General features: G+C 39.0%; 1 protein-coding gene and 1 long non-coding RNA gene across 3 annotated transcripts; one reads left to right on the top strand and one right to left on the bottom strand.

Moving 5' to 3' along the window:
• Positions 1–798: 798 nt before the first annotated feature.
• LOC124102312 (glutathione S-transferase A1) lies at positions 799–13,763 on the bottom strand. Its single transcript, XM_046458584.2, has 7 exons — positions 13,631–13,763; positions 9,465–9,573; positions 7,145–7,196; positions 6,202–6,334; positions 4,177–4,318; positions 2,198–2,329; positions 799–1,076 (listed from the first exon to the last, which is right to left on the bottom strand). Exons 2-7 carry the CDS (start codon positions 9,549–9,551, stop codon positions 954–956), a joined length of 669 nt encoding a protein of 222 aa, XP_046314540.1. The 5' UTR covers positions 9,552–9,573; positions 13,631–13,763; the 3' UTR covers positions 799–953.
• LOC124102313 (uncharacterized) lies at positions 11,361–18,720 on the top strand. 2 transcript variants are annotated; one of them, XR_006854842.2, is made up of 3 exons: positions 11,361–11,835; positions 12,985–13,111; positions 17,580–18,720. It is a non-coding gene; the product is annotated as an uncharacterized LOC124102313 (long non-coding RNA). The 2 variants fall into 2 exon arrangements; XR_009228117.1 differs by having other exon boundaries at positions 12,982–13,111.
• The last annotated feature ends 5,096 nt before the right edge of the window (positions 18,721–23,816 follow it).

Here is a 23,816-nt window from a genome sequence, read left to right as displayed (position 1 = left end):
TGCTGGAAAACTTTTCATATCACATGGCCGAGTCAAATAGAGTACACCCAGTTAAAGGTGAATTTGGGACAAATAACTAACTAAAAACTAAACTTTTTTTTTAATTAGAAATAAAATAGCTCTCCAAGACAAGAAGAAAATTTTGTTATGTGATTACCCCAAATGATAACCATTTTCCTATTCATACTTGAGAATTTCAAATGTATATTTCTAAACCGGACTCTTTAATAAAGTGTCTGACAGATGTTAAAGAACAATTCTTGGAAAAGTAAAACAATCCACAAAATCTCTATTTTTTTTTTTTTTGGTTTCCAAATTGTTTTGAGTTGTACTTTTTCTTTTTTTTTTGTTTAATTTTTATTTAATTTTTATTTGTTTTAATTAGTTATACATGATAATAGAATGTGTTTATGCACTTTGATATGTCATACATAGATGGGATATGATTTCTTATTTTTCTGAGTGTACACCTTGTAGAATCACAGTGGTCATACAGTCACATAAACACATAAAGTAATAATGAATGTTTCGTTCTACTATCCTTCCTATCCCCATGTCCCCTTCTCTCCCCTGCTTCACTGCCCTCTACCTAATCTAAGGTAACTCTCTTCTTCTCTAGTACCCCCCCACCCCATTGTGAATTAGCATCTGCATATTACAGAAAACATTCAGCCTTTGTGTTTTTTTATATTTTTATTTTTTATTAGGATTTTAATTCCAAGAAAGAGACATGTTAAAAGAAGATTAGAAATCTGATTTCATATTAGATCCTGATGAAGGGAATAAATTTAAATTAAGTCTTCTCCAAGGAGTTTTATTATTTGATTATCATACATAATTTGAAAACATCATTATATTCTTAATAGAAGCCAAGATCAACATTTAGGTGAAGCACTTCATTATTGCAAAACTTTAGAAATTTGGTATGCTGGTCTTGGTCAATGCTAGCTTTCTTAAAATTTGAAAATCTTCCTCGCTTCTTCTAACTTTTTCTCATCAGTGGGAGGCTTCCTCTGGCTGCCAGGCTGCAGGAATTTCTTCACACTGGGGAGGTTACTGATTCTGGTTTTCAGGGCCTGCAACACAAAAATCATAGTCTTAGGGAGGGGTCCAAAGTCTAAACCAACTATTAGCATAACCCCCGGGGAATCTGCACCTCTTCTAGACAAAAACAAACCAAGTCCCTCCATCAGCAACATTAGAAACAGATATCTAATAATAAAGAAGATTAGAGGGAGGAAACAGCACAATGGCATATTTTTGAAAGGTATGTTTTAAGACTTTATTCAGTTTACAGTCTCCACTGCCCTCTTAGACCTGAATCCTATAGATTCATTTTTCTTTCTCAAAAAAGAGCAACATGTCGTTCAGATATCAACAGAGACAAGTATCCAAAAAAATTAAGACATGGGAAAATTGAGTTGGAAGTGAAGAAAAAATATTAAAGTTTAACCTGGGGCAAGTGTCAACCAATTTTCACACTGAGAGACAAAAGTTAGGATTGTTAAGAAATGGGAAACTTAGATGAGGTGGGAAACTGTGGCGTGAGAAACACAGTGTCTAAGAGTCAGAACCAAAGGCAGGAGATCTGTGAAAGACACCTGCTCAGATGGACTCACTATGCAAAGATAAGGGCACACCTGGGATAAAGGAATCCCAGAGGAATCAGGAACAGAGCCCACAAGGAACAGGAGACCAGAGAGAGAGACAGAGTGGGACAGGGGGAGAGGGAGGGAGTGAGTGCATTGGGCCCCGGGTTCTCACAATAAAAGGCAAAATATTTTTCTTGAGTAGCATTCACCTCTCAGATTTCCTGAGATATATACCAAAATTCTCTCTTTTTTTTCCCTTTGAGGCACTGGAGATTGAACTCAAGGACACTCTACCACTAAGCTACACCCCCATCCTGTTTTATTTTTATTTTGAGACAGGATCTCCATAAGTTGCACAGGCTGGCCTAGAACTGCCTCAGTCTCCTGAGTAGCTGGGATTACAAGTAGGTACCACCAAACCCAACTAACAAGATGTTTTTCATGCTTCAAATCCAGGGTTTAGAAGTTCACTCTGGAGGCCAAGGGGAGGGGTTGAAGGCCTTGAGAAGGCTGGAGGTTGGAACCTCACCAACTCAAAGGTTCAAATAATGAGATTCATGAAAGGAGATGAAGGGGTGCCTCTCTGAGGACTTGAGGTAGATCACCTTCAGCAGAGGGAAGTTGGCCAGAAGGCTGGAGTCAACCTCTTCCACATAGTAGAGCAGTTCAGTGAGGTGAATGTCAGCCCTGCTCAGCTTGTTGCCAACAAGGTAGTCTTGTCCATGGCTCTTCAATACCTGCAGAATACAAGGAGTGAGATTGTGAATACACGCACAGCTAGCTGGTACCTCGAGTTGTCCCAAACTTCCTCAGCCCAACTCAACCCCTCCTACCTCCTGGACAGGTGTGGAGCTGTAGACCTTTCTTCAGACCCCCTGACTCATGAGAGACAGTGCAAAGTGGGGCTCTGTTCCCTCCTCTGTTAAAGCCCAGAGGACCTTCATTCTCATCCCTACATCCCTGTGTCATTCATACCTCCCAATAGTACCTGCATCTTTCTGCATGCACCAAGGGCTGACCATGTTCCTGTCTGCCCCACACCCCACAGAGTGAAGCCCTGAGATCTGAGAGTGTCCTCTCCCCTGCCTGGATCTTCCACACATGCCACGGGCTTAACATGTTTCTATTTGCTCCACACTCTAAAAGGATGCAGCCCTGAAGTTTCAGGATGTGTCTGACCTTCTACTTTCTCTCTCCCATGTCCTATGGTATTGGCTCCACCTTCATGGAAGCACCCTTCCCCCAGGGAAAGACAATCTTAGAGTTTGTGTTTTTCCTCTTGTCTGCTCTCATCATTTTTTTGTTATCTCTCTGGGATCTGAAGTAAACCTGGGTGAACTTGAATTCATTACCTCCTTTGCAAAATCAGCTGTAACTCCTAACATACACTATGGTAAAATCTACATGAGGAATTCCCTAGGGGTGAACTGTACTGATATCTGCAAATTCCTTTGTAATGCATGAAAAATAATACGTTTAACTGATGGAGAGGGTTGTAGGGAGATGGACACATATGATGAAGTCAACATCATAGGATGTTAATTCTGCTATCTAGGTGGAACTATGCATTCATTAGACACTTATTCAACTTTTCTGGATGTACGAAATTGGCATAATAAAATGTATCAGAAATATGGTATTTACTTAAACATTCTATCAATGTGAAAATCATAGAGTATAAAAAGGAAACGCATTTGCCATCACCACTTAAATATGAACCACTGTTAAATGTTTTGGTAAATGCCCTCCAGACTGTGTGTGTGTGTGTGTGTGTGTGTGTGTGTGTATGAGAGAGAGAGAGAGAGAGAGAGAGAGAGAGAGAGAGAGAGAGAATGCTAGTTCTACAATTTATTTGTTTGATAACTATATCATTTGTAATCATTTTTTTTCTTAATTGTTACTAAGCATCAGTTACAATAGTTTTGTCCTTGAAATGTCCTCAATTTACCTTCAGAGGGAAATCTTAATCCAGCTAGGCACTATGTAATGATGGATCTTCATTTCCTTACTTTGCATGGTTTTCCCCTCAAGTCTGAAAGCCAGGTCCCCAAATCCTATAAAATCATTTTTTATACCATCTCTTCATCTGTCTCCTCCTGTCCATCTTCTGTCACTATCCTTGTTTAGAGACTTCTCATCCATCCTTGAAACTCTCCCAAATTCCTCTGATGAGCCAGTGTCATGTCTCCCTATTCACACGGGGTGCCAGAGTATTCTGCAATGCATCGTTTTCACCAGGTTGCTCTGGAATTAAATCCCCAGGTGTTCTGCAGCATCTAGTCAACCTCTACTGTGGTTCAGAGTCTTCTACAGCCCAATTGCTGAGACCATGACATTCCATCAAATATTGAATTCTAGATTGGGGGCCTAATAAATTAAACTTTTGCTGAAAAAATGGTAACTTTGGTATAACTACACAAGGCATCTTCACAGTCCATTTTTCATAAAATGCCTTGCAAGTCAGGGTATTGTTCTGGTGTTCAAGAAGCCTCTCTGGAAGTGAAAATCAATGTCTATAAATGCCCAGTTCTGTTTTTCTCTTGTCCACTGAACCCAGTGCCCCAAACTGATCAGCCTCACTTACTTTTTCAAAGACAGGGAGGTAACGATTTTTTGTTCTGTCTTTGATCAAGGCTATCTTGGCATCTTTTTGATCGGCAGGACATAGTGGCAGAAGCATGATCATTTCATTCAAATCTGCCATACCCTCTGTGTACATATCAATCCTGAAAGACAAAAACATCCAACAGTCAATGTTTCTTGCTTGAGATGTTAATGTTTAAAAACTTCAGATTGTAGAGCTTCAGACTGTTGCCAAATAATTCCCGTCCTGTGGGTGCTTTTTATGTGCTAGTCATTATGTTATGATTTTACTATGTGTCAACATTTATTTCTTAGAACAATCTATTGGGGTACCTATATATCTAAATTTTTTGTTCTACTCATCAAAGCATCAGTGGCTTGACCAGGGTCACTAATCAGAGACAACATAGTGGAATCCTACATTTAACTGCAGATAATACACATAGGGTTTACTTTCTCTGTTGTGGTTTGTTCTATGAAAAAAATGGCTAATGTCCCACCTTTGAGTAAGTCAAGGGGGCTCTGGCTCAGCTTCTCAAATACACTCCTGTTCCTCTCTCATCCTATTACATAGCCCAAGCTCATTTTCCTGTTCAGGGTTAGAAGTTCTCCCATTTATTTCTCATGAAACACTTTTCCACAATTTTCTCCACATGCTGTTTCCCCACCCTGGGCCTCTTTCCATTCCCCAGGACTCCACCTAAAATATCCCTTTATTTGGTGCAATATTTTATTCAGTTACAACTAATGCATATCTTAGGAGACCTTTATTTCTGCTATTTCAAACTGGACTTTCTATAATTCTTTTGAAGTAACAGCTTTTTTGTCATAATCACACACTATAATCATTGCCCCTTTAAAGCATAGTGTTCAGCAGGTTTTAGTACATTCATAGAATTCTGGAAACATTAACATTCTCTAATTGCAGAACATTTCAATCACTCCAACTCCCCCTCCTCCCAATTATGTGCTTGGGTAGTGAGTCCCCTCCCCCACTCTTACAGCCCCAGGCAACTGCCAATCTATTTTCTGCCTCTATGGATATTAATGTGAATATTTTATATAAATGAATCACAGAATATAAGGCCTCTTTTGGGTGTGGTTTCTTTTACATAATGTTTTCAGAGTTTACCCATGTTCTAGATGAAACAGGAATTCATCTCTTCTCATGGTCAAATACTATTCCATTGTCTAGCTATAGCACATTTTATTCCTCCATTCATCCTTTGTTAGATATTTAAGATGCTATCATTTTTTAAAATTTATGAATAATGCTGCCAAGAACATTTCTATATGAATATTAGTAAAAATGTATTTCCATTTCTGATGGATATATACCTCATACTAGAATGGCTGGGTCATTGATAATTCTGTAATTCTTTGGAGGACCCCACAGTTTCATAAACAATTTTGTTTTTAATCAAGCAGCTATATCACAACAGGGAGGAAAATCCCACCCCAGCTTTAATGGTGCAGAATCAGCCTAGCTGCATTAGTACTTCATGAAACACTTGAGGAAACCCTGTCATCTTAGGTACCAGCCTCTACTCACTTTCCATGGAGCTGACCCATCCATAGCATAAGCTGGTAATTTAGGTTCCTGGTCATCATTATTATAATTTCTGGAAATTAGGAATCAGTCCTTTGGATCCTTCCCTCCCCAGGACTCCTCCTTGACACCATCAAACATGATAGTCTTTGTCCTATGCTATTAGCTGGAGTCTAACCTCTAGGACTGAGCACCTAGAATCATGATTCTACTATCCTCATGACTTCATGGCTTATCAGTGTTTAAAACTCTGTCCCTGTGCTGAGTCTGAGAACATCATCCTCTGCTATAATGACACTCATTGAACCTACTCCAAGATTCCTCTTCCCTCATATCCACAGGACTCTGCCATATTGTATTTGCCCAGCCCAGCCTGATGCCAGTCATGATCCGGCTGTCATGGTCCTGTTCACCCGAGAAAGAGCCTAAATCTTTCCCTTGTTATCTCTTGGTGTGAGAACAGAAAATACGCCATACAGGACTCTCTCCTTCATGTCCTTCCCGTAGAGGTTGTGTTTGGTGGCAATGTAGTTGAGAATGGCTCTGGTCTGCACCAGCTTCATCCCATCGATCTCCACCATGGGTACCTGCTGGAACATCAAACTCCCATCTTGTGGAAGGAGAAAAGGAAAAAGAGAATGAAATGTCTGTGGGTCCCATTCATTCATGATGAGAAAATGTTCCTTGAAATGACAGAAGATACAAATGTAAAAAAAAATATATTGTCTGGTAACTTTTCAAGTAAAATAGCATTTTATTTTTAGCTTCCTATAGTCCTTTTTCCTCACCTATTTTTTTACTTTTTAGCTTATTTTATTTGTCTTTTATTCCCATCTAAATACATACTAAGTGCCTTTGTGTGTGTGTGTGTGTGTGTGTGTGTTTAATACATTTTCATGGATATTTTAGGAAGGTTAGGAGGGGCTGTGGCAGGGCTGCCAGCCAGATGTCATTTTAAGTGGGAAGCTTCCAAATTAAGTCTCATGGTGTTCTTGACATTTAAGATAGGTTCTGAGAGTTTTTTATGCTGAGGTTCCTTTCTAGGCTCTTTCAAGTCTTCAGTTTTGCTGGGATATTGTGACAAGTCATAAATTTAAAAACTCAAGGTAATTGCCCCATCTATTTCCCCTCCTGCCATCTAATGCATATCCATGTGTGTGCTTGGATGAGAGGACACAGTAGGATCCTGAGCTGATGACCACAAGGCACGGGAATGATTCCTTAGCAATTCTCAGAGAGGTTCAGCCCTTTTTAACCCTGCGAGAGTTGCCAGATCTTTTCAAGGAGTCCCACCCTTACATTTTACCCCGACTCTACCTCTCTACCATCCCTAGCTACCACCCCACCATACACCATATCATTGCCTGGTATTTCAGCCTTTTGCTGGACACCTTCATCAAGAACATTCAGATGGTCTTACCATTTTTTAACTTATCCAAATCTTCTGGAGATTCTATAAGCTTCTCTTCAAACTGGAAACAGAAAAGGTCAAGAAGTTCTTCTTGTTCACTGCATAACCTCATAGCCTTTAAAACTTAATTAGTCCCTGTTCAGTAATTGATATGGAGAGGTTAAATTTTCTTGAGTTTGGCAGTACACACAGAAGAGTCTGATCAGGACCACTTGGAACTTCAGATTAGCTCTACTAAGTAAAGGGCATGATTTTTAAAAAGGGATAGAAATGTAGCCCAATGCTAAAACACCACCAAATCCAATCCCTGGTACCATATAAAAAGAGAGATATGGTACTGAAGATCTATATCTATATCTATATCTGCCTGGAATAGCACTACAGTATTTTGAGGTTTTGTGCACTTGCTTCTTTATGAAATTCAGAAAGGATCAAGCTAAAAAGTCTCAGGCATTTATGAAGGAATTGAGAAAGTAATCCCGTATGAGGGCAAGGGAGCACATTAAAAATTCCTTTCACAGAACGTGACCACACCCTTTAACCACCCTCTTCTGCTCCCACTCACAGAACAAAATCTCTCCCTGAGAGTGTTCACTTCCTTCCCACGAAACCCCTTCTGCAGTTGCTGGGTCCCTCTGATCCGACTAAAAATCGTTTTTCCTAGTGATGCCACTAGGGGGAAGCACTCAACACAGAGCCTTACCAGTTTTTCCTATTCAAAAGTTAGAAGGAATGGCCTTTTTTCTTTCTTTCTTTTTTTATTTGTTATTTTTAGATATACAGGACAGTAGAGTGTATTTGACATATTATATATACAGAGTACAACTTCCCATTCTTGTGGTTGAACTTGATGTGCAGTTGACACTGGTCATGTATTCATATGTGAACATAGGAAAGTTATGCCTGACTCATTTTACTGTCTTTCCTATCCCTATTCCCCTCCTTTCCCTTCATTCCCCTTTGTCTAATCCAGTGAACTTCTATTCTTCCCTCCTCCCAATTTATTGTGTGTTAGATCCACATATCAGAGAGAACATTGGCCTTTGGTTTGGGGGGACTAGCTTATTTCACATAGCATGATAGTCTCTAGTTCTATCCATTTACTGGCAAATGCCATAATTTCATTTTTCTTTATGGCTGAGTAATATTCCATTGTGTATATATACCACAATTTCTTTATCCATTCATCTGTTGAAGGTCACCTAGGTTGGTTCCATAGCTTAGCCACTGTGAATTGAGCTGCTATAAACATTGATGTGGTTGTATCACTATAGTATGCTTTTTTTAAGTCCTTTGGGTATATATGCTGAGGAGTGGGATAACTGGATCAAATGGTGGTTCCATTCCAGCAATGGCCTTTTAACCAGGTAAAATGCTTGTTCCCACTCTTCATTTAAGTCCCAATTTGTCTGCATCCTCACATATATGCAGGCTGCCTGAAGATAGGAACTCTGTCTGCCTTGTTCACCATGTGTCCTCAGGACCCAGCACAGAACCTGGCATTTCATGGGTGCTCAACAAAATAATTACTAAACAGATGTGTTCCACTGTTAAAGGCCGGTTGTTACTCTCTACTCCCTCCCACCTCTCATCTGTGTTTTTATTTTTAATTTAATTACTTTTAGTTTTACACATTTTACCTTTATATTGTGTGAGTTTTGGTACATATAAAAATACACATAAAACACAAGCATCTTCCTCATATCAGTCACCAGTTCCAGTAATTACCAACTCATGCTGATCTTATTTCCTCCCCGTGTCCATCCTCTCTCTCACTTTGGTCATGTGAAATAAGTCTGAGGTATCATGTGATCTCATCCTAAATACTTCAGGGTGTCTCTAAAACTAAGAACTATTTAAAAAAATAACAATATCATACCTAAAATCACACAAAAAACTCACTAAAAATTAACAATTTTAAAATTTCACTTGATACCTATTCAATATTCCAGTTTCTAATTGCTTCTGTCACAAACTATATTTTAAAGTTCATTTAAATGCAAATGAATTTCACACACTGTGATTATTTGATGTCTCTGGTTTCTTTTAAAAATATCTTTTAATACAATCAGAGTACATTATTTACATTATTCTATATAATTACAATACATTTACAGAATATACTTTAATTGTTCATGTGGCCCTTTGCCAGGAAGATTTTTGTCATTTCCCTTTGGTCAATCAGTCAATTTCTTTCATAATAACGGGACTTTTTTATTTAAGGCAAACCATTCACAGGTTATCTAGTATGGAACTCTCCTAGTTTAGAAAAGTATGTTGATATAGTCAATTTTAGATCCAACGTAAGGTAACCTAACTTAGAACCTACCTCCACTCCAGCTGCTGCCAAGAGCCACCGAATGCACTCCATTCTGCCCCGGCTATCGAAGTAATGAAGCACAGGCTTCCCCGCCATATTAGCAGTCTCTCTTGTTTCACTAAATATGAATGAATGAATGAGTACACAGAAGAAAGAGGTACTTTAATGTATGGCTAATAATCCAACAATACAAAAAAATTCTGCCTTCTACATGGAAGGATTGCTGGAGTCCCAGGAAGATCTTCCTTGGTCCACTCCTGAAAGTGTACCAAGCCACTCTCATATTGCTATTTGCCCTCATTTTGAGGATATGAACAGAGCAGGTTGGATCCTACACCTGAAGGACCTGACAGCCCGGAAGGAGGCCTCAAAAACCACAGGACACAGGACATAGTGTCTGGCAGGAAGAAGGGGACAGGAGCAAAGTTACTCTCCAGCTCTTTGGCTCCTGTGCTGCATTTATTCAAAAGCATTAAAATGAGGTTCAGCTTCCCTGACTGCAGCCCAAACCTAAATTCTCCCCACAGAAAAAGGTGCTTATTTCTTTTTTATACTGAAATTCCGTTTTTCCACTACTGAACTTTATTTTACAATCCAAGAAAGGAGTATTTATATCATGGGGAACACATTTTGTATCTACCATGTAACAGGCAATTTCTCATTTTTATCTTCATTTAGTCCTCATAAAATTATTTGATATAGATTTTTTATTATTCTAAGTTTGCAAAAGAAGATATTTATATCTATACAGGTTACTGATGTGGTAAACCTGGCATTCAAATACACTTTTATGCCAGGTACACTGGCCCATAACTGTTATCCCAGTGACCTGAGAGGCTAAGGCAAGAGGATGGCAAGTTTGAGGCCAGCCTCAGCAACTTAGTGAGAGTCTGTCTCAAAATAAAAAAGGGCTAAGGATGTGGCTCAGTGGTAAAGTGCATCTGGGTTCAATTGCCAAAACCCTAATACCAAAAAAAAAAAAAAAGTATGTGTGTGTGTGTATACTTTTATTCGTCAAGTACACTTTTATTGGTCCCCCAAACCTTGGAACTTCTCTAGATCAGCATTTTGCAAACTTTGGATCATGACTTCTTTGTGGGTTGTAAAATCAATACCATGGTTTTTCAGATAGTGTTTTAAAGTTTCATCATCATAGAAAATATCAAGGTGTGAGCCATATATGGCAACCGTCAGTGTTTTATGGTGAAACCTTGATTTTGTTTCCAATTATCTTATGAGGTTGTATATGTAACTGTGCTCTGTGTTGGTGTAAATGTAAGAGAGAAACTTGGCTGGGACTAGCCAAAGAAATCTGTTGCCTATCCCCAGCTTTTCTTCACTGCAGACATTTTAGGCTGGATAATTCTTTGTTGCAGGAAACTATCCTGTACATTGGAGTTTATTTACTAAGCAGCATCCAAAAGCATAGTTCTGTACTTCCCTCCACCGTCCAATCATGACAACCCAAAACATCTCTAGGCTTTGCCAAATCTCCTTTAGGTCTGCAAAATCACCCCTGGCTGAGAATCACTGCTGTTTCCCAAGCTGCTTGGGAGAACAGCTCAGAGAAGGGAGCCAGAAAGGGCAGGTCCCACAGTGGCCAGGCAAGTTCAGCAATGGGGTGAGGCAAGTTTCATCAGGACTGTGAATACAAAAGCCCAGAGTTCATTAAAAAGCAAAGATTCAATTGCCTTGGTTAGTGGGAGACAATTTCAAATCTATTTTTAATTGCTAGACCTTTGGTCAGAAAACACTTTAAAATGTGTTTTGCAAGATTTTGTGGTTGTTCAGTTTTTAGCACATATATATTTATCTCTACGCAGTAGTTATTTTTTTAAAATATATTTTTCAAAACTTTATTTTATTTGTTTATTTTGTATGAGGTTCTGAGGATCAAACCCAGTGCCTCACCCATGTTAGGCAAGTGCTCTACCACTGAGCTATTATGTGTGAAATTTGATTTTTTCTGTATGTCAAAATCATTTAAATGTGCCAGGGGAAATTTAGTGTAATCTTTTTCTTTCCTTCTTTCTTTTCTTTTTTTATTGCCTTCTTTCTGCTTTCCATGTAAATATATTGCTCTTCTTTAAAAGTTTCGTTCAAACTTTCTAACATTCATAGAACAGCTTCCACATATCAAGCATGTGAAGCAGTGATAATGGTTGGAAGGAGCAAGATACTAGTCTGCTTTGGTCCCTGCCCCCATCTAGTCAGGACCACAGGCTTGAAGACACCTGACGCAGCAGAATGCACCCTGCAAAATGTGTGGCTGTCCTTTATGGATTCCTGAGAATTTGACCTAAGACTCATCACTCAAGCAAGCCCGAGCCAGGGTAGAAGGATGCCAGGCTGAGATGAAGAGTCTGCCCTTTCTGCCTAGGTTAGTACCATCCAGCCGAAGCAGCTTTCTAACTCCCTGTGTGTCTGCCTTCCTACCCTTAGATTAGGGTTGTTCCTCATGGGTATATAAAAAAGCTGCTGGTAGCAATACTAGAGTGAGTCCCCTTCATTACATTTTAATCTCTTCTCCCACAGAAGATTCTGGGTATTTGGGGTTGGTTTTTTTTCCTCCATGAATTCTGGTTTGCCCTGCACAGGCCCTAACACGCATGTGGCCTTTCACAAGGTCTGAGATTCTGAGGCTTTCTTATATAAAAAAATTCATTTTATTCTTTTTATGTTGACAACTATTTTGGGGCACTAGTGACTGTCACTTGTTACTTAGTGACTGTATGTGCCTCATGAAAACCAATTATACCTTCACAGATAGATCAAGCTCTCCCTTTAAGAATTCCCAAGTTGTAGACTTGGATGGGATCTGAGACGTCAGTTAGCCCTTCCTCCAAACTGGTAATGAATACTTTAAACTCTAGAAAGAGTGTGTGATTTTCCACTTAGCTAGTTAAGATAAAGTCTGGATTTTAACCTAGTTCTGATATTCAGAGTAGTTTCCTTCTGCTATAGTTTATTTTTGAATTTTCCCAGCCTGCAAAGGTTACTATTTTCTTCCTTCCAAGAACACACACTAAATTGTGAGCCCATGAAGCAGAGAAGTTGTCAGTCTTTTAGCACTGTACATTGTGCCATGTTCGGTCCAAAATCTGTAGCTGTTATTCTGCTTTATAGCATTTCCTTTAGAGGAATCATTATTTAAGAATACACTTAGTATAGAGCAAAAATATAATAAGCTAGGATTATTGTAATAAAATAACCAATTCTGGTTATAAAAACTGCCATTCTGACATTTAAACAGAATAATTAAAGCAATGGAAGTTTCCTACCTAGTAGAAACAAAGAGGTTAAGTTCTTTGGTAGCATAGCCCAGGGGCATATTTAACTTGGCAAATAAAAGGTATTTCCAAATTCTCTTTTGGACTGGAAACATGACAGTTCAAAAGTTGGGCGTTGTTCTTTAGTTCTAAGAAATAAAGCCAGGTCCACTTGCCTTACTGCCCCCTAAAGTCCGATACATTTAGATTCATTTGTGATTTTGAGAATTTAAGCTCTGCCCACCCTTTGGTTTCAGTAGCATTGAAGGAGAGGAAGAGGAGGAGAAAGGACGAAGACAAAGAGAAGGAGAGGAAGAAGGAAGAGGAGAGGGAGCAGGTGATGGTGATGCAGGAAGAAGAACTTGCTACTTGGTGCCCAATTACAATGTAATATATGAACAACAAACACGTGAAGTCAGTTAGGAGAGTGCCATTCAGATTCTGATTGGCAGTCACTGATTACTGGTTTCCAAACTGGATATTCTACTTCAAGAGCCATACAACCACCTAGATATATTTTCTTTTCATTGTTCAAGTGGTGCTCCCATCATAATTGTGTATCAAGTCCTATATGAGTCACACTAATACATTCTTTAAATGGAGAACACAACTTTAGCGTCAGCTCCTACACACCAGCAGGCACTGAGAAGCAAGCATTTTCAGATCACTGATAATGACACCATTTGCGCTTTTCTCCTAGCATCAAATTCTCTGTCTTTTTCTTCTGAATTCTTGGATATTATTTTTCCTTAAAGAACTAATAGACAACATTTCTTTTCCCCTGAGTATACAAAGAAAGCAATATAAGAACATAAAATGCTCACACAAAGTACCACATTTAAAAATGTTTTCCTAGTGAAGCAGGCACGAGAACATTCACGAAGATTTTAAAAAGGGAGTACCAACCTGATTCAAGTGCAGGCTGCCTGGCTGCTGCGCTCCTCTAGGCCAGCTCTGAGTGGGTGTGTTAGCAGCTTTAATATGCTAACAACCCTTGCCCTCTGAACATGGGTGGGGTCCAGTGGGGAACAGCCACTCCCCTGGCTTTCATGTTTCCAGAATTTTATGCTAGATTAGAAAGAAAATGGCAAATTTTGTCCTTTAGAATTATCAATGTATGTGTTAACAAAGGATTTTAAGTCTGTCCTAGAAGGCCATGGTCACTGGACATCTGTTTTCTTAAGACACTACTTTCAAAAGATTTCATTAAATTGACTGTAAAGTTTAGGGCAGATTAAAAAAAAAAAAAAGAATAAATTCATGGGGGAAGAAAAACCTCAATGTAAGAAAGTGCTATCAGGAAATGAATTTGATAAGAGTGGGAGGGAGCAATCTACTTTTGTAGAAAGGGCTAAACTGTGGATTCTGTTGCATAATCCATAGGCCCAAGGAATCTGGCTGAGTTATCCAAGCCCCATGGATTGGCTGCCTGGTTGGGGGTCATTAGCAGACCCTTATCTTATTGGCTGCACTCTAGCTCCTCTTGCCTGAGCCTTTGCACACACTGTTTACTCTGTTTGGAACACTCCTGTCCCCTGCCCTGGGGTCCTGTGCCCCCTCTATCATATCACTCTTGGACTTGCCATGTTTAATACCTGCTTTCCCCCTGTCAACTGTGAGTTCCTGGGGGCATGACTGCCAATCATGGCTGACCAAAGTGCCCAGTACATAGAGGGAGCTTAATGAATATTCATAACTTCCCTTTTATAATAGAAATTCACTAACATGTTTAAATGCAGCAAGAACATTATGATAGGCTTAGATGTACCCTTCACTTTGCTTCAATGATTTTCGACAAAATTTGAAAAGAATCTCAGATTTAATTTCATTTTATTTCATCAACAAATCATTTAAGGTGTATCTTTTAATTTTTTGAAATTATTTCGATTATGGAAAAAAATTATAAAACTGGTATAGAGTTCCAAGATACCATTTACCTCATGGGTCCTCTAATATAAACATCTTACAATACCATAGTACAATGATCAAAATCAGGAATTCAACAATAGGTAATGCTATTTATTAAACTGCAGACTTGCTTGGATTCCATCACTTTTTCAATTGGGATTTTTTTTCTAGACAAGGATGTCATCTGATACCCCACACTATATTTAGTTGTCATATCTACTTAGCCACCTCTATCTGTGACAGGCTATCCTTCTCCTTTATCATCTTAGCATTTTTAAAGAGAAATGGTCAATTATTTTGTGGGCTATGCCTAAGTTTGCATCTGCCTGATGTTTTCTTGTGGATTGGCTGAGAATACATTTTACGCAAAATATCATGGAAGTTACTCTATTACCTTCTCAGTGCTTGGTTTCTAGACATCATTTTCCAGACATAACCTGTCTCATACTTGTCAGTGTTTACCTTGATCTCTTGATTAAAGGCATGTCTTCCAGGGTTGACCCATTGTAGTTACAAGCTATCCCTTCGGAATGAATAAATATCTTATGGAGAGACTTTGTTGCTAGGTAAATATTCTGCTTCCGAATAAGCTTTTATCTACTGGCTACATAGCATTCATTATAGATCTTGTCTACAGCAAATATTACCAGAGTGTTTATCAGTGATTTTTTTTTTTTTTTTTTTTTTTTTGGTGGTCCTGGGGACTGAACCCAGGGCCTTGTGTGTGCAAGGCAAGCACTCTACCAACTGAGCTATATCCACAGCCCTCTAAACAGTGATTTTTATTTCCTTCATTTATTTTATAATTAATAACTGGGATTGTTCTGTAAAGTAAAGCTATCCCTTCTCCTTTGCTCAGTTATTTATATAACCAAGTAAATATATTATTTGGATATATGTATAACCAACATATATGGTGTTGCTCAAATCATTCCAGCTTTGGCCTTTAGAGCTCCTTCATCTTGGCTCTGGGTCTTTTATGACAAGCTTTCCCTTTTTGTGAGCTTCTCCAGCGACTTTTTGTAGCAAAAAATGTTCCAGGCTTATCTTTCTTTCTTCTGCCCCAGCCCTGAACTCAGTCATTCTCAAAAATTCCTCATCTCTTTTTACTGGGGACCTTTTGTGCACTCATTGCTTAGAGGGGTTTCAATGCTCCTCTTCTTTCTTACCTGAAAGGCAGCACATCACAGCTATATTTTTGCACTTTGTGTTTTGTTGTTGTTATGTTCACTTAATGACAGATCACAGAACTCATCTCCATCTTAGTTCACAAAGCACTTTCTTATTTAGTCATTTATTTGTTTATTTGTGTTACAGCTTCAAAGTAAGTATCTCATTGTTTGCATGCATCATATTTTTATGCCATCTCTCACCTGTGTGGGGGCATTTAGGATTTTTCCAATGTTGAGGACTTACAAACAATACTTTAATAAATATCATTACACATATGTATTTTTGTATTGTTGAAGGTACCTTTTACTAAAATATATGCTCCTTCAAAATTAAGTACTTTTTTCCTCTAGATATAACATTACTATTCCACTATAATATTATATAGTGGAATGAGACTATCTGAAAAAGGCACCATTTGCATCACAAGGGCTGTCTATATCCAATTCTCTGGTGCCACTATGAAAGGAGTGTATGGGCCCAAGCCTTGCCTGTCAGGGTTCCCAAGGGCCTAGTTATCAAGGGACATCCAGGAAAGTTGAGCAAGCAGATGAAATATGTGCCAGGTACTATCTACATGATGTCAAGAGAGGTCATGTTTTCATTTTACAGATAAGATGTCAGAACCTCAGAAAGATAAGGACTTGCTGAATCATTCAGCTTATAACAGCCAGATCTCAGGTTTTCACATGGCTAAAGTCCATGCTTTCTTCACAGACCTCTCACTCAAAGGGGAAGAAGCAAACCATCTAGTGCTTGAGAATTTGAATAAAAACACCACCCCTGGAAGCAAGTGAGGGTCTCAAACCAAAGCAGGCAGACGGAGGAGGCCTCCCATAGAGACAACGGCAAGTGGGGATGGGAGGTGACAGAACATTTACCCATCTAGAGACAGTGGTGATCTATTCAGAGAGCCAAGTTCACCTGTGTGTTTGGGAAAACGGAGTTGCAAACTTGAAGGTGCATACAATGTCTTTTAAAATGAAGATTCTGATCTGTAGGGATAGGCTGGGTCCTGAGACTGCACTTCTAGTAAGTTCCCAGGTGCAGCCCTCGGTCCTGTCCAGGGCTTCACTGTAGATTATGGGTGTAAGCCGCGAAAGCCGAACCAACAGAAGATTGTGTGCTCTAGATGAAGCCGCCCACTCCTAGGGTCGGGGACAGAGGCACTGGTGGACAACAAATGAGGGGTTCACAAGTATCCTTGCCTTAGAAGCAAGGAATGTCGGTTATCTGTTGCTGCTGCAAGAGTTCAGCTGTGAGTCTGAATTATTTACTTTTGGCAAAAAAACACAGATATATTGGGCCAGAGCTGTTGACCTGGAAGTGGGCTTTTCTCTTAGCAGAAATGTTTGTTAATTCCCAGAGTGGTTGGACTGACCGTGGGCTGCAGAGTTTTCTTCTCTTACAGACATTTGTGTTTGAGCATGGGGAGGATCTCACTCTGCCTTTCCTTCTCCACAGGAAAAGAACTCTTTTCCAACAATTCCACTTTTCAAAGCATAATTCTTTTAAATGACAATGAACAGAACCAAATGGTAGGACCAGACCCACTAGGGCCATAATGAGCAACCCCCACCCCCACCTTCCCCCAGTGTAGCAAGTCTGAGCAAACATTCCAGAGGAGGGAGGCCTCCCTGCCCAGGACCAGCCATGAGGCTCCTATTGAACACACCTCTCTTCCCAATTTAAAAGCCTCCCACATCCTATTTAGCCAACTCAGAAACAGATGTTATCTTCAAAACCACCCACAAAAATCTCTGTTCTTCTTTTCTAGGTTGAGAAAAAAGAAAATTGAGCTCTCCTGAAGGTCCACTATGTGCCAGGCATCATGCCTAAACCTATCATGTGGTTCATCTGTGTGCACACACACGTCCATCTTGATGCTAGAGTCGGGAAGCAGCTTTTGATTTTTAAAAAATGCTTAAACTCATTTCACTTGGAGATGAATGTCTACCTTTTCTATCATCTATAGATAAGCTAGACATTTTGAGGGTATCTTTGTCTTTTGTTTTTTCTCAAAGTGGAGGCCCTAATTAAATAGAAGATGGATTTTAGAAATTGTTCTGGGAGGATATAAGCTTTGTTTCATCCACAACCCAGTTGTGCCCTGGCAGTGGGGTAGGTTGCAGACAGGACAAAGAAAGTGCCCAAAGGAAGCTTTGGAAACATGTGGTTTTCTGGTGGAAGCTTACAAGAGGTCCCTGACTATTCCAAGAAGAATTTAGTCGTGACATTGTGACAGCACCTCTGTCCCCCAGGGTGCTTTGCCAAGAAACACATTCTCTCTCTCATGATGTTTTGGTCAATGGCAGCAGACTGGATGGGTGACGTATCCCCTTTCCACAGAGCCCTCAGCTCCGTGCCCATCTTCACTCAGAGAGGGGTTTTTATATGTTAGGCTGCAGAAGCCGTGACATCGTCAGCATTAGTGAGCTTAGTTTGCTTGTCTGACCAGCATTCCAAGGAGCAATTCTCCCAGCATACATGTAAGAAAGTAGCTTTCTACAGATAACATGGACTTTCCCTGGGTCCCAGTGTGCATGAGACAGTGTTCTTCAAGATAATATGTATCTGGGCTTTCTGATCCAGGCTTGCTCTCATTGTTCCCTTAACTTGGCTAGGATTTTTGGAAACAGAAAGGAAGCATTCAGTACATGGTGTTTTACTGTTCCCCTTTGCTTTAGGGATGGTACAATCTTCAACGTTGAAAATCCTTTGCAATCCCATTCCCTAGAAGGGATGGCTCTTCCCTGTAGTGGAAGTGTCTCTGGAAAGCCATGTTTTTCTAACTGTGGCATCTCTTCTAGGCCTGGGATTCTCTGTCTCTTGTTTCACACTTGGCAGGATGCTTTGTCACTACATAAAGCTGTTCTCTATGATGCCATCTGGGAATAATAAATGCAACTATAGTTTTAGATTTGATCACAAAGACTTAAAAAGAAAAGCAGTTGAAATAACAAGATGATTACAGGATTGTTTTGCAATTGTACAGAAATATGGGAGCTTAAAGACTACTAGGAAACAACAGCTACTTTTACCTATCTGTTACACAGCTTAAAGCAGAACTTGAGAGTTCTCCATATCCCCTTTCCACTGTACTTGCTTCCTTGCCATGCATGATTTAATCACAATGCAGGTCCTTCTGCCCCCTTGACCTTCCTCTGCTATTGTGTTTGTAATAGGCACAGTAAGACCAAGCCAGACCTGTGCTCAAATCTCCTGTCAACAATTTACTTGCTCTAATTAGGCAAAAGAAAGAAATTAAAGGAATATGAATAGGAAAAGAAGAGCTCAAAATATGCTGGCCAACAACATGAGCTTATATTTACAACCCCCTCCTAAAAAAAAAAAAAAAAAAAAAAAAAAAACTTCACCAGAAAACTTCCAGAACTCACAAACAAATTCAACAAAGTAGCAGGATACAAAATTAACACCCATAAATCAATTGCATTTCTATACTCCAACGACAAATCAGCTGAAAGAGAAATTAAGAAAACTATCCCATTCACAAAAGTCTCAAACAAACAACAAAACAACAACAACAGCAACAAAACTCAGAATCAATCTAACAAAAAGGTGAAATACCTCTGCAATGAAAATTACAAAACACTAAAGAAAGAAGTTGAAGAAGACCTTAGAAGATGGAAAGCTCTCTCATGCTCTTGATGTCAAGATGGCCATACTACCAAAAGTGCTACACAAATTTAGTGGAGTTCCCATCAGCATTCTAATGATATTCTTCATAGATATAGGAAAAGCAGTCATGAAATTCGTCTGGAAAAATAAGAGGCTCAGAATAACCAAAACAATCTTTATAGAGAAAAATAAAGCAGGAGGCACCACAATACCAGAACTTAAATTATATTACAGAGCTATAGTAACAAAAACAACATGATATTGCCACAAAACAGACACAAAGACCAATGGAACAGAACAGAAGACACAGAGACAAACCCACAAAAATACTGTTGCCTCACACTTGGTAAAGGCACCAAAAACATGCATTGAAGAAAAGATAGCCTCTTCAACAAAGGTGATGGGAAAACTGGAAATCTATATGTAGTAGAATGAAATTAAACCCCTATCTCTCACCATGCACAAAACTCAACTCAAAGTGGATCAAGGACTTGGGAATAAAACCAGAGACCTTGCACCTAATAGAAGAAGTAGACCCAAATCTCCATCATGTCAGATTAGGCCCCAACTTCCTATGGTGCAAGAATTAAAACCAAGAATCAATAAATGGGATGGATTCAAACTAAAAAGCTTCTTCTCAGCAAAAGAAACAATCAATGAGGTGAATAGAGACCCTACAGAATGGGAGCAAATCTTTACCACAAGCATATCAGATAGAGCACTAATTTCTAGGATATATAAAGAACTCAAATATTTTAACACCAAGAAAACAAATAACCCAATCAATAAATGGGCCAACAAACTGAACAGACATTTCTCAGAAGATGATATACAATCAATCAACAAATATATGAAAAAATGTTCAACATCTCTAGCAATTAGAGAAATGCAAATCAAAACTACTCTAAGATTTCATCTCACTCCAGTCAGAATGGAAGCTATTAGGAATACAGACAACAATGAATTTTGGCAAGGATTTGGGGAAAAAGGCACACTCATACACTGCTGGTGGGACTGCAAATTGGTGCAGCCAATATGGAAAGCAGTACGGAGATTTCTTGGAAAATTGGGAATGAAACCACCATTGATCCAGCTATCCCTCTCCTAGGACTATACCCAAAGGACTTAAAAACAGCATACTACAGGGACACAGCTACATCAATGTTTATAGCAGCACAATTCACAATAGCTAAACTGTGGAACCAACCTAGATGTTCTTCAGTAGATGAATGGATAAAAAATGTGGTATATATACACAATGGAATACTATTCAGCATTAAAAGAGAATAAAATCATGGTATTTGCAGGTAAATGGATGGAGTTGGAGAATATAAGGCTAAGTGAAGTTAACCAATCCCAATAAACCAAATAACAAATGTTTTTTCTGATATAAGGATGATGATTCATAATTGTATATGTAGGGGGACCATGGGAGGATTATATGAACTCTAGACAGAGCAAAGTGCAGAAAAGAGAAGGGAGGGGACATAGGAGTAGGAAAGACTGTGGAATGAGATGGACATCATTACCCTAAGTACATGTATGAAGATATGAATGGTGTGACTCTACTTTGTGTACAACCAGAGATATAAAAAAATGTGCTCTACATGTGTAATATGAATTGTAATGCATTCTGCTGTCATACATAACAAATCAGAATATGAAAAAGATATATATGAAAAAGAAAGAAAAATATTTAATTGACAAAAAAGAATACAAGTAACAATAAACATTGGCAAGGATGTGGGGGAAAAGGGTGCACTCATACATTGCTGATGGCACTGCAAATTGGTGCAACCACTCTGGAAAGCAGTATGGAAATTCCTCAAAAAACTAGGAATGGAACCAACATTTGACCCAACTATCCCACTCCTCAGTTTATATCCAAAAGATTTTAAATCAGCATACTACAGAGACGCAGCCACATCAATGTTTACAGCAGCTCAATTCATAATAGCTAAGCTATAGAACCAAATAGATGCCCTTCAACAAATGAATGGAAAAAAGAAATTGTTGTATATTATAACAGTCATAAACAAGTATGACTTTATGATGTTTGCAAGTAAATGGATGGAACTGGAGACTATCATGCTAAGTGAAATAAGCCGGTCCCCTAAAACCAACAGTCGAATGTTTTTGTTGATATATGAAAGCTAACCCACAATAAAGAGGAAGATAGAAAGAACAGATATTCAATAGAATAGACAAAAGGGAATGAAGGGAATGGAGAGGAATGAGAAAAGGAAAGGCAATGGAATGAATCCAAAGTCATTTTCCTATGTACCTATATAAATACACATAGCAAATCCCACGATCACATACGTCCATAAGAATGGAATCCTAACTAGAATATGGTAAATGGCATACACTTACAATTATATCAAAATAAATTCTAATGTCATGTGTAACTGAAAAGAACCAGGGCTGGGGAACTAGCTCAGTTGGTAGAGTGCTTGCCTTGCATGCACAATGCCCTGGGTTCAATCCTTGGCACCAAAAGAAAAAAGAACCAATAACATTTTTTTTTTAAATCTGCATAGAATGGTTTTACAATTCTATGTAGAATGGAGTTACTCTGATATTTATCTTTTAAAAAATCTATCTTTTAAAAAATATTTATTTTTACAGATAGCTTATCGTTTTTATGATTTTTATAAATGGAAAAAAATTTCTTCACCACAAAAAATTTAAAAAAGAATTTACTAGCTTCCATGAGTGTGGAAAGTTCTTTAAATTCCCCTAGAACCTACTTTATAAGGTGGCTGTGAAGTTTAAGTAAGAGGTATAAATTACTCATCACAAATCTATGTATAAAGCATGTGCTCAAAAATTAGCAGCTATTAGGTCCATTATTTCATTCACTACAGAAGAAGGTATGAAAAGAGAATTTAAGAGTACCAAAGAGTGAAAATAGAAGGTATTGATGAAAGCGGTAAGTCAGTGGCCTCCATACCCCCTGGAATGTCTACTGTCTCAGGTGGTTAGAAGTCTGGCCTACCCAAGCCCAGCAGACAGGGTACTGTGAGGGAGAAGGAAGCCACACAAATCCACCACCTGAGGACTCTTGCAGTTATCTACCATCACCACCAGGACAGCAAACTGCCCCCTGCCCCCTTTCTGGGCTACCAGTCTGGTGAACCTGCACTGATAGAATGCCCTCACCTGAAGCTGGGCCAAGCGGAGGGTCCCTGCAGTACTGAATTCCTCATGTTATCACAGGACACACTGGGAAACAAGATGAAGTATTCTCAGCCAGCAATTAGATCTTTCAAACATCTCATGTTTTATAAATATTTGCTCTTGAATCTGGCAGAAGAAGGTAGCCAAGGTCTGTCATGAGTAGGCCTGGCTTCTTGCCCTGATCCTGGTCTCACCTCTGGGAACCTAAGTACCTCAGTTTCTCAGGGCCTCAATTTCTCACCTGTACAAACCTAAATGATCATATGTCTCTTGGAGGGTTGCTGAAAGGATTAAGTCATGTAATGAATGTTGAATACCTGGACAAGCGCCTGGTCCATAGACAGTGCCCAACAACAGTTATTTTGCTCTCATGACCTTCATCTAAACCAATCTTCATGTGGTGCAATTTCAGTATGAACTTGATTTTTTTATATAGCCATACCTATTTCCTGGTAGCTAAAATTCCTTCCCTTCTAGAAGGGACAAAGCCCTTTACCACAAATACTAGGTGTAAAATAGAAATTGCACAGAGAGAAGTTATATAAATCTGAGAACTAATTGTGGAGGGGAAGAGGGTTGTGGTTGGCTTCTCAGACAAAGGTGGCAGTATCCTGTGAGGTCACCCAGTCCAAGGTCATGCATCAGCTCTGCGGGTCCTGAAACATGATGAGTACAGTGCCCTCTATGTCACACAAAAGGAAACCTATTTGCATATAAACACACACAAAAAAAAAATAGGCCTAAAAGCAAATTAAAGTTCGACATGCTACAACGTGAATGAATCTTGAAAGCAATATAGCACTTATATATAAAATAAGCGAGACACAAAGGAAAAGTATTGTATGATCCTGCTTTTATGAGGTATCTAGATTAGGCAAATTCATAGAGACAGACAGTAGAATGGTGGTCTTCAGCGGCTTGGGGATGAAGAATGGGGAGTTATTGTTTAATGGGTATAGAGTTTGAGTTTGGAATGATGAAAAAGTGCAGGAGAAAGATTGTGGTGGTGTTTGCACAGTAATATGAATGTTCCTAATGCCCCTGAATTGTATATTCGAAAATGGTTAAAATAATAAATTTTATTTCCATAAACACACACACACACACACACACAAAACATACATAAGCCAGAGATGTATGTTGTTTCACAAAAAGAACAGTCACTAGGAGGATCAGAACGAACCTTGAGACTGGC

The sequence above is a fragment of the Marmota monax genome, unplaced genomic scaffold (assembly GCF_021218885.2).
Source record: "Marmota monax isolate L192 unplaced genomic scaffold, Marmota_monax_Labrador192_F-V1.1 WCK01_AAM20220418_F8-fsc00191, whole genome shotgun sequence".
Lineage (NCBI taxonomy): Eukaryota > Metazoa > Chordata > Mammalia > Rodentia > Sciuridae > Marmota > Marmota monax.
This window is presented reverse-complemented; position numbering and strand designations above follow the sequence as displayed.

Bases quoted from the DNA above. Each gene is read 5' to 3' on its own strand.
- LOC124102312 (XM_046458584.2), bottom strand. From the start codon at position 9,551: ATGGCGGGGAAGCCTGTGCTTCATTACTTCGATAGCCGGGGCAGAATG. The intron at 6,335-7,144 runs GTAAGACCATCT...TCCTTCCACAAG, and splicing joins TTTGGATAAGTTAAAAAATG to ATGGGAGTTTGATGTTCCAG. The intron at 4,319-6,201 runs GTATGGCGTATT...TTTGTCTTTCAG, and splicing joins GACATGAAGGAGAGAGTCCT to GATTGATATGTACACAGAGG.